At 39.1% G+C, this 11,212-nt stretch overlaps 1 protein-coding gene across 3 annotated transcripts in view; it reads right to left on the reverse strand.

The window, feature by feature from the left end:
• Positions 1–11,212, reverse strand: part of sspo (SCO-spondin) — a gene marked incomplete in the record, with an annotated part of 130,682 nt that overhangs the window by 67,978 nt on the left and 51,492 nt on the right. For all 3 annotated transcript variants that reach the window (XM_014023811.1, XM_014023810.1, XM_014023809.1), the window contains 19 exon segments: positions 714–843; positions 1,018–1,140; positions 1,269–1,460; positions 1,539–1,703; positions 2,921–3,079; positions 3,464–3,658; positions 3,750–3,911; positions 4,726–4,867; positions 5,004–5,217; positions 5,435–5,555; positions 5,697–5,718; positions 6,262–6,337; positions 6,407–6,584; positions 7,520–7,642; positions 7,764–7,905; positions 7,986–8,113; positions 9,689–9,809; positions 10,433–10,560; positions 10,665–10,769. In XM_014023811.1, coding sequence (XP_013879265.1) covers positions 714–843; positions 1,018–1,140; positions 1,269–1,460; positions 1,539–1,703; positions 2,921–3,079; positions 3,464–3,658; positions 3,750–3,911; positions 4,726–4,867; positions 5,004–5,217; positions 5,435–5,555; positions 5,697–5,718; positions 6,262–6,337; positions 6,407–6,584; positions 7,520–7,642; positions 7,764–7,905; positions 7,986–8,113; positions 9,689–9,809; positions 10,433–10,560; positions 10,665–10,769 — 2,626 coding nt within the window.

Raw genomic sequence — 11,212 nt, forward strand, 5'->3', positions numbered from 1 at the left:
GGTGCTGGTGTGGTGTGGTGTGAGGCGGACACAGCTCAGCCGAGGCTGCGGTAAAGCACTCCCTGTCCTGATCCAGGGAGACAACATGAGTCAGTCCCAGACTGAGCTGACTTGATCAAGTCTCTCTCTGCCTCTGGTGAGGAGGGGGGTGAAAATCCTCCACCTCAGACCGTTTAGAGATGTAACTATCTGCGTCGCTGTGGTCACTCTCCATGTAGCATCAATTATGCTAATGCTAGCTGTCACGTTCTCTTGTCCTGGCCACACCTCCGCTCTCTAACCCCCACTCCCCTACCCACTTTGATGCATTTTTCAAATTTCGCCTTGGGGCGGAGTTTTCTTTTCACAGGGGAGGTAAGATACACTTTAAAGTGCTGTCTGCCATGAAGTATTTTAATATAAGTTGCCACTACAACACACTGCACAAAGCTAAATATGAGAAGCAACTTTTTACCTAAACCACAACCATGCAGAAGTCTCCACTCAAGCCAAATTATGTTAATGCGTTTCAGCTCGCTAAAAAAAAAAATCTAAATTTATATAGGTAAATGTGTGTCAGGATGTCAGGTCAGGTAATATAAATTCTTTGAGTTTTATGTCCTTTTTGTGCAACAGACCCCTTTTTATTGAAAGCAAATATCTCCCAAGGTAGACTAATAAAGGTTTGACTGATATATCTGTTTAATGTTCAAAAAGGTTTCTGCATCTCTCACCATGTGGTACACTGATCTCTGCTGATCACTTGTCCTGGCTGCAGTGTGTCACCAGCCCAGTCACACACACATTGGCTAGAGTTAACACACTGGCCCTCCTGAAGGTACAGCCCAACAGGACAGCGACAACCTGTGGAAATGCATCGTTTATCTCCAGATTTGCTTTGGCTACTTAAAAATCTTCAGATAAAAAGAAAATGTTAAAATTAAACCATTAATTTGTTTATTTTACATGCATTTTAAAGAAACGGTGTGTATTCTGTATAAAAGCGTTTGCAACAACTTGACACATTTTGAGCCTTACCCTGTATACATGTTGCAGTGCAGTTGTTGGTCATGCTGAGGTCTGAGCAGGTAGAAGGACAAGGATCAACTCTACCAGTCAGACAGTCTTCTTTTGTCACCAGCACCATGCCACCAACACAACCTGTTCATCAGTTAATTAGTAATCATTTTTGAAAAAGGTTTATTTTACTGTAATTAATTTACAGAATCAGTTTGAGAGAAACTGCAGAATCAGATTGGATCAGTTTAAACACACTCAATCGGATTAACCTGTTTGTGTTCCAGTGTCAGTGGTGCAGGGCTGGCTGTTGCAGCTCTGTCTCTGCTGGGTCATGCCCTCACAGTCTCGTCCACCATTTTTAGGAGGCGGTGCGGAACAAGTCCGGTTCCTCTGCCTTACTCCACCTCCGCACAAAGCATCGCACTCTGTCCACTCCGTCCACTTTGACCACTGACCGTGAACTGGAAGAAGGGTCGGGAACACACGTGGGTCAGATTAGCTGTAGTTTAGGTAGAAGCACAGACGTTTGGAACACAGACCTGGACACGCTTGAGGAAAACAGGCTCGACTGTCAAACTGAGCTCCTCCACAGGAACCTCCAGGCAGAGCTTCCCTCAATATATCCCTCTGCCGAAACAGGGAGCCAAGACCACATGTCACACTGCAGGCGCTCCAGGCGGTCCACGGGGACATTATGCAGTCCACTGGACAGGAAAGAACAAGTTTAAAGAAAATAAATACCTAAATCTTTGAAAAAAATTTAGCAGCTTTTCACTTACTCAAGGCAGTTGCAGTAATGGTGAGAAGAACAAAGATTTATGATCAGAATAAAACTTTTAACTCCCACTTTAATAAATTACCAGGACCGCTGTCCTATCACTAAAATAAGAAACTTCTTGTCCCAAAATGATGCTGAAAAAAGGGTTCATGCATTTTTAGTTTTAAGCTGATCTACTTTAATTCTTTATTATCTGGGTTCCCAAAAGCTCTTTAAACAGTTTTCAGGGACCAGTTGTTCAAAAGATGCAATGTGGATCAAAATTATCCAGATTTTGAAATCTCCTTTGTTGCTATTCATGATTACCTAATCAGTCTTACTTTTATCCCATTTGTTCAAAGAAACGTTGGATTAAATCCATCTTACACAGGTCTAACTTTTCAAGATGACCAAATCTGGAAAATGTAAGCTCTAAATTAGATTGCATATCACAATGAATGTTGTTACGTATGAAGGAACAAGTAAAATAGCCAACATGGGGTAACTTTAATACGGTGCATGTCTGGTGACACAGGATAAAAAGCAAAAATTATCTCCTAGCTACACCATAATAACTCATGGCCACGTGATTAATATGGCGTGGCCATGAGATAAGTATGGCAGTCATTTCCATTCAGGGACTGTTGATTGTTAACATGGACAAGTTTGAAATAATTTCATTTTATTATAATATAGGAATGAAAGACATACATCAGTCACTGTTAGGCATGAAGTAATTATTAACATTTTATGTTGCAGCTATAAGACAAAGGTGATGACTGGAGTTGTGTTTGTCCAAAAACCTTTTTGTTTTTTTGAAGCTCAGCACTCAAAACAGTTTTTTTCACTCTGTGTGTTTACAGCTGTGAAAGGGGTCAGAGTTCTGTTGTGTTCAGGATCACAGAAAAAAATTCTGTTTCCCGACACACACCAAGGATGTTTATTGTCATTTCATAAAGCCTACAACTGCATTGGGATAAAATTACTGTAATTGGATTTTAATTAGAATCTACAGTATTTCAGACTGAATTGGATCAATGATTTGGACTTGTTTATTATTTTCATTGTGTTGTGAAATACTTTTGTTGTGAACTGGCATTCTAATTAAAAAAAAGGGTAAATTAAACTGAATTTCATCACTCAAACTTCCAGAGTTCCACCTACCACAGTCTTTTTCATCCGATCCATCTAAGCAGTCCCTGTGCAGGTCACACTTGCGATCCTTGTGAACACACTCTCCACTTTTACAGAAAAACTGTTTTGCAGAGCAGGGTCTGGGTATCGGTGGTGGCTGCAGAGTTATCGTTGGACTGGTTGTGGTGCCTGATGGAGCATGATAATCAAGTGATGAAACTTTATTTAGTGTGCATCGACAAATCTCTAGCCAACGACAAAAAACTAACAGCAGCAAGATTTCACTTAAAACTTTCAGTCTACATCACGTCTCAAACTGCTGGTGACTTAATTTTGGCCCACCAATGACCCCCCTTGATTATATTTTTTATTTACTTTAATGTAAAAATATATTTTAAATAGATTGTAAACTTCAAATTTAGGATTCAAGATGCAAAGTTTATACAGAGAAACCAAAGACAAGATTCAAGCCTGCATCTTTCATGTTAACAATGAACCACCATGCAGCTTTTTACTTTTAAACTTCCAACCAATCTGAGGAATAAATAAACGCTAATTTGTTATCACACCAACCAGCACTTGTGGCCGTGACCTTCTGAAACCTAGTTGGTACCGTGACACCTGTTGTTGCCACACCAGGAAACCCACTTTGCAAACTCATAGTATGTATGCCGGGGCCACCTGTTCCATTTTCAACATGGAAACCAGGTCTCCCAGTGTAGCTGGTCTGATTGTGAAGTCCTGGAAAGCCTCTGGTTGGAAACGTACCTGAAGAGGACAAAGAAAAGAAAAAAAGGCACGGAAGAGTGATCCATTGTTTGCTGGAACATAGAAAGTGTGCCTCTGCAGTAAGACTTACCACAGCTGGCCTCATCAGAATGGTCTTTGCAGTTTGGTTGACCATCACAAAGTAAAGACGCAGGGATGCACTCCTTTGTGTTTTGGCATGAAAACTGGCCTGGCTTACAGCGCTGCGCAACTCCGGTGGGAGATGTCACGCTGCTCTGGGTTACTAGCTCATCTCCACATGTTAAAGAAAAATAGAATGTAGTGTAAAAGAAGATTTTACAGCCAAATACCACAAAAGAGAACCTATACAGATTTTGGACCAACAGTAGGTCAGACTTGTTTCCAGGACATCATTCAAGTGTTGAATTACAGTAAGGTTTAATTTCCTCACTGGTTCTGTTCTTATCTTATTTTTCAGAATGTCAAGACGCAGTTAAGGAATAGAGGACCTTTAGTTTGGAGGGTTTTGGATTGCATCACTGCTTTTTGCAAAGGATATGGCCTCATCAATTAAGTGGACTCCAAGTCTGAAGCAGTGGTCCAGAACTGGAACAAAACGCACTGCCAGAAATGGGTTTGGGAATGAGCTACTGCTACAAGATGGTGAGGATGCAGGAAACTGATCAACGGATTGAGATGGTGTTTGCAATGGTGTGGATGGTATTCTACTCTAGCACAGTGAAGGGGGAATCGAGGTGAAAGGCATGAGCAATGAGTAATGACTAACATAATACGACTCAGAACACAATACGATGATTAATTTGAGATTTTGAAAGGAGCGTAGGGTAGCATCGCCACACCCATCATGCCTTCCAAAGGACATGCTTCAAATCCCACTGGGAGAAACAATTTAGAGTCCCTCTGTAAAAGCTGGAGTAGGTAGCTAGGGAGAGGCGAATCTGTGGATCTCTGCTCAAGCTGCTGTCACAGTGACCCAGTCTCAGATTAGTGGCAGAAGATGAACAGATGGATGAGCCTTTACTAAAGATGAACTATTTTGCCTAACATTTTAAAGGTTGTGGTCATCGTAGGCTGCATTTCCTCACCTCCTCTGCAGCCAAGAACCTCCACACGCAGGTTAAAGGTGTGCCTGAACTCCACAGGGATGATACGTATGTAGCGAGCTCTAACAAGCCGACCCAGCCAGCGGGTCACGGGGGTCCTGCCCATCATCCGAACTTCAAACACCTGCAAACGATCAAAAAGTCCCCAATGACATACGCAACATTTCTTTTTTACTTAACATTTTTATTTTCCTCTGAGGTGCAACCTTTGTTTCATTCACATTGCAAAAAGGTACAGTTCTGTGTAAAAATGCAAACACCTTAACAAGGCCACCAGGCTTTCCCTTTTCTGTAAAATCTGTAAAGATGCCATCTTGGAGGGCAAATGCCAGGTGATATTTAGTCAGATAACCCCACATGCGGTCACTCCCTTGTGTCACCACACCCGATATCCATTTGGGCTCCTGGAAATCCACCTGAAAATATGGATGGTGATCTGCAGGCAATGGGCTCCAACCAGGTTCCATATCCCGTCTGCAGAAATCAGAGAAGATACCATGTATATTCTCAGTAACCTGCACTGTAATGTCACCAAATGAGAAAATATTTCACAAACTACACTTTACAAACATGTTTATATTGAATAGAAATGTGGGAATTATTCTGGATACAAAGAAGAGAAATGGAACAAGAAAACAAAACGGTGTTTGAGGAATCTGTCTGCTACAGAAGCTCAAATCGAATCCCTCACATATTCGGAAAAATATTTAGTCTTCCGGCATCTGCAGGGTTGTTCTCTCGTTGTGAGGATGAAGACAGTTGACCGTAACGAATTCTCCCATCCTCCAGTCCGAGAGGAGAGGCACAAATGCCTGAAAAATTCAAGGGTTACCAAATCATTTAGTGCAAACGTCTAAACACTTATATTTATACATACTGAATAGTAACTCATTACATGTCAAATCTACTTTGAAAAGTCAGGAAAATTTGAAAAATATGAAATGAAAGCCTACCATAGTAGCCAGGGCCACCATGCTGTAAAGAGATTACATCAAATCAAAACACAATTGCAATAATTATAATAATAATATAGAATATTTTATCCAAAGGACCCATTGATAAGGTATTTATTTGTAATATTAAATTTAAAAAAATCTAACATTTTCCATGTAATTCATTTCAGCAGACTACACCTCCCTAAACTGTACTACTTAACCCTCGTTTTAATGAGTAGCATCATATATGCTGTATCACCTTCAGCTTTAGGATCTTGTTGTGGCTATTCTATAAAAACAGTTTAATCAGAAAGACAACAAAGGGTACAAATAACTTTTTGACTAAAATGTATTTAAATTGTTACAACATGGTAATTAAATGCTGTAAAACCTAAAACAAATATCTTATTTTAAGAATTTCTTTAATATCCATTTTACTAATAAGTTTTAATGGTGTATAATCCAATCTTAAAATATTCTTTTTTTGTTTGTTTTGTTTTTTTACATTTACAGTATTTATTATATGTAGAAGAGCCGCTGTAATATTAGTTCAGAATAGATGTTTAATAAAACGAGTCCTTACTGTTGGTGTCACTACAGAGTGAGTAACAGCGGCCATAGATGGGGTCCTCAGAGGAGCTGGGGTGGGTGTGTATGACCTATAAATTATAAAATAGTCATGTTAAAACGCAACATTACTTATTTTGATTTTTCACTCAAAGTTTCACCTGTCTGAGTGTGTGGTGATGTCATGGAGGTGACATCCATTTTCATCCTCTCCTCTGGGACAGTCCTGGATACCGTCACAATGCTTGCTTATGTCAATGCAGTCCCCTGGTGGAAGGCAGGAGAACTGTCCAGCTGGGCATCTGCGTAAACTACTGGTTGTAACATAAGGCTGGGTACCTGCATGTCAGGAGTTTGTAAAAAAATACATTTTTTACTTAAAAATATTTAAAGTATAGTATTACATAACATATATATATATAATATTCAAACAGAAAAAAGTAAACAAAAAATGCTCAGCCCCAAAAGCTTAAAAGCTAAACATGAAAATCACCTGACACCATTTGTGCCAGAGTTTACACTAAAATCGTCTTATGTTAAGAAATAATGACATTTTAGTCATTTTGGTCAAAAGTCAAAAACAATACAGTATTATGCACAATCTCATGCAATATTTCAATATTTCATACTCATTTCACATCAGAATGACTATCCATTACTATCACATCAAATTTTAACTCGATATCTGTAAAAAAAGATTGAGTTAAAGACAATTTGTGCTAACAAATGTTAATTAGCTGTGTCAATCATCTTGGTTACGGCTTTAAAAATAGTTGAGTAGGTTCTCTGAGCTCTTCTTTGAGTTAATCTGTTGTAAGTATATTTCTAATCATTATTTTATGAAGGTTTCTTGTGAATTTACTCAATGGTTCAAAAGATATTTTGCAGACAAACAGGGCAATGGTAAAGATTCCAAGAAAGATTGTGCACAATAACTATATGTATTGAAGATTAGGCTCTACTACCACCTCATCAACACTTAAACTGTCTGTTTTTAAACTATTTATACCGTCTGTAAAATGTTTTTTATTAAGGTCAGTTGGTTGTGGCAGCCATCTTGAATCATACAGACTTTAAAAGTTCTTTTATTGTAGCTGTAAGGGATAACATCATTATAATATCCCAATTTTCCAATGACTCACAAGATATTTTGGTAACAGCCAAACTCACACAGACATAGACAAAAGCAAAAATGTTCACCTTTGTCTTTTAGGGTCGGACAATAACAGTAGAGAGGATGTCAAACATCACCACAATCAGACTGAATATCTCACCACAGGACATCTCATCTGATCCATCTCCACAGTCATCACTCCCATCACAGACGACCCCCAGTGGACCTGCCGGCACACAGCGACCATTTCCACAGTGGAACTCGTTCTCTTTGCACCCCGCTCCTGGAGAAACAGGTGAAGAAGGGGTGGGAGAAGTTAGCCAGTGATAACTTGGAGAGGAGATAACAAAGCATTCCGGACTCTTTATTTGCTCAACAAGCTATCTGTTAAACAGTTTACCAACCATCACCACAGCCCATGATCTCAAGTCGAAGGTAGATGCCATTCTGGAAGTCGTGGGGCAACAGGCGAACAAACTGAGCTGACACTATCCTGTCCAGTCTGCTCTCTGTCACACCTTCATCATCATGGTTACCAAGGAAAACCTGCAGTGAGTTAAACAACGAATCACTTTGAAGATCTAGGAATGAATGGGAAAGTTGCTTTGAGTGGTTTGCTGTTGGACCTTGGCTCTGGGTCGAGCACCAGGAACAAACTCTTTGTAGGTGTACCACTGACCCCCATCCTGACTGAACTGGAGGTAGAAGCTGGTCACAAATGTGCTAAACACACCGCCGCCCTGCGTCAACACACCTGGACACCATGACAATACAGAGACAGAGCGTTTGTGACACATTTCCTTGATGGGCTATGTATAATCCTATTAAATAAATACATTTTAGGCCTTGTCCACAAGGGTATGACAGAGTATTAGGGCCAGACTAAGAGATCTTTTTTCAAATTACAAAATAAAGTAAAAATTTTTACCCGGATTAGGTTGTACAAGAAAAACGTTGGAAAACAATATGAGAATTAAACCACAATATAAAGAGAAAAATTGAATGGAAATAAAGTCTTAATATTACCAGAATAAAGTCTTGATTTTACAAGAATAAAGTCTTGATATTACAATAATAAAGTCTTGATATTACAAGAATAAAGTCATAAATTTATGAAAACTCTTACCAAAAAAAGCATTCTTATGTTGAGCATCTTGTGAAGTTATACTTTGGTATCAGTTTTATAAATAAACAAATACCTAATCTTTCAACACATCAGCATCAAATTATTGGTAAATGGTAAATGGACCGAACTTATACAGCAGTTTATGAAAGTACTTTACACTTCAGTCCTTCACCCATTCACACACCACTGGTGGTACATTGTAGCCACAGCTGCCCTGGTGCTCACTGACAGCGGCGGGGCTGCCATGCACCAGCGCCACCGGACCCTCTGACCACCATCAGTAGGCAAGGCAGGTGACGTGTCTTATCAAAGGACACAACGACTGACACGGTTGGTACGGGGAATCGAACTGGCAACCTACCGGTTACAGGATGACTTCCATAACTACTCCGCCAGAGCAGCAGGAATATAAATTGATTGTTAGAGATGGGACTATCACAAATGATCTGAATCTTTTGAACAACTCTTTACAAGGAATGATAGGATCAGAGTCACAGGCAGTATTGAGCCATTTGTAGTTTTATTTTTTAATTCTTTGTATAATCTTCATTTTTTCATCCTTAACTCGCTCCAGCTTTGCTTTATCATGGAAAACAGGCAGAGCAGTGGAGTAGAGAAGCTCACGGGGAAAGGGGGAGTGAGTTTCCTTTTGACAAAACACATAGTTCCACCCACACAATGTGATGATGTTATCACATATGGTGGCGTGATGATGTATTTCCCTACGTGATGAAGTAACTCATTCAAAACCAAATGGCTCTTTTGAACAGCTCTATGAAACAAACGGCTCCTCAAGATCTGGATCCCTTCAAAGAGAAAATTATTCCATCCCTATTGATTGTGCAAATAACTCTTTAACTTTACTCTGGTATTATTAGGACTTTTATTTTGGAAGTTAAAAAATGCACTTAGTCTGGCCCTAATAACTAATATAATAACATAGCATCATTTGAAGGCTTTCAAGGTTTTGCTGTAGTTGAGAAACTGCAGCACAAACACAGGTATGCAATGTAACACTATTTAAGTTACTGTCAATGTGTCTGACACCCCAGGAGGTCGTGGCTTACACTGTTTCTGTGTGGGCACGTCTGACCCAGTCAACAGTTTTACATTTTCACAAATAGCATTCCCATGTACGCTGCCTTAAGTGGTAGTCTTCATCACACTGAATCAGCATTTACATTTATTAGGATGAATCTTTACCAGTAATGTTGTATGCTTTGAGCAGGTCTATCTGTATATAGGGGCTTTGTGTGTTGCCGATGTGTCCCTCTGGTCTTCGCTGTGGTAGGTCTTTATACTCCTCTGGTTCTGGACTCCAGCCCTGCCAATGAATGTTTGGCAGATACTTCATAGCAACTGATCATTTAATTGGTTTGACCTAAACATGGTCAGTTAAGATAAACACAATTTATTTACAAAAACATAACCCACAAAGCAGACAGGTGTGGGCCAGGTCTGGCAATGATAGCACTGTTTTGAAGATGGCATGCCACAGTTGGTCCAGTTGTGGTTTGGTTTATGTGGTGCTGGCCCTTATATGGACTACCTCTGGCAGACCACATGTGGACCACCAAAGGACCATCATTCTTTGTGGTATCTGGACCAAGTGTTCAAATTTATTGTGTGGGCCAGAACTTGGCTTGATTGATTGATTGATTGATTGATTGATTGATTGATTGATTGATTGATTGATTGATTGATTGATTGATTGATTGATTAATTGATTGATTGATTGATTGATTGATTGATTGATTGATTAATTGATTGATTGATTGATTGATTGATTGATTGTTTGATTCATTCATTCATTCATTCATTCATTCATTCATTCATTGAATGACTGACTGACTGATTGATTTTCACAAAGTAAAAGACTGGCTGGCATGCCATTTGTGATCAGAAGTTTGGTGTAAAGGTTCTACAGTATTATTAGAACTGAAGTACCTGCAGGTCTCTGTGAGGATCCCACGCATGAAGACGAGCTGCTTCGGGTGGATGATCTTTTTGGTGAGATGAAGCCTTGAAACAAGAAGCAGGGAGAATCTGGACACCCAGAGGAGCCCAACATTCATCTAAACAGAAAAAAACTTCATTTAATCATCTAGAAATACAATTATCTGAAAGCTAACATGCTCTGTATTTATCTGTATTGTAGCACACAGAAGAAGACACTAACCTCCAGGAACAAGGGGGTAGGTAGGGACTGAGGCTGTAGGGCTTACTGTCAGCTTGGAAGTCACATTGCCAGGACTCACTGTCACAGCCACGGTGTCATTTTCTCCTGAACATGTTCAAGAAAAAATAACAGTGAAGTAACTTTATTATGACAAAATACTGCATATATGAATCAATTGGTCAAATTTATCTCTTTGTGTTGTTTTCTTGCCGCTATTTTTGGACAACAAAGTGAATAAATAACAGTTTAAAACACCAGCTTGGATGATTATTATTATTTAAAAATTTAACCCACTTTAATTGTACATTCTTTTTGTTCCTTTGTTTTACAAACTACAAGCTGTTGTTCTCTGAAGCTTTTAAAACTTTTTTTAATTACAGTTCAAAATGAATTTTCAAATTCAATTCAATTCAAAAATACTTTTACAGAATATAACACAAGTCAGTGCTTTGTAAGAAAAAGTTCTTTCTCTTCTTTGAGGTACAGAAAGTTTTTCAGTTTTCTCTAAAATTTATTGTTCTGGTTAAAGAGAAATTATTGTGGATAAA

The sequence above is a fragment of the Austrofundulus limnaeus genome, unplaced genomic scaffold, assembly GCF_001266775.1.
Source record: "Austrofundulus limnaeus strain Quisiro unplaced genomic scaffold, Austrofundulus_limnaeus-1.0 Scaffold391, whole genome shotgun sequence".
Lineage (NCBI taxonomy): Eukaryota > Metazoa > Chordata > Actinopteri > Cyprinodontiformes > Rivulidae > Austrofundulus > Austrofundulus limnaeus.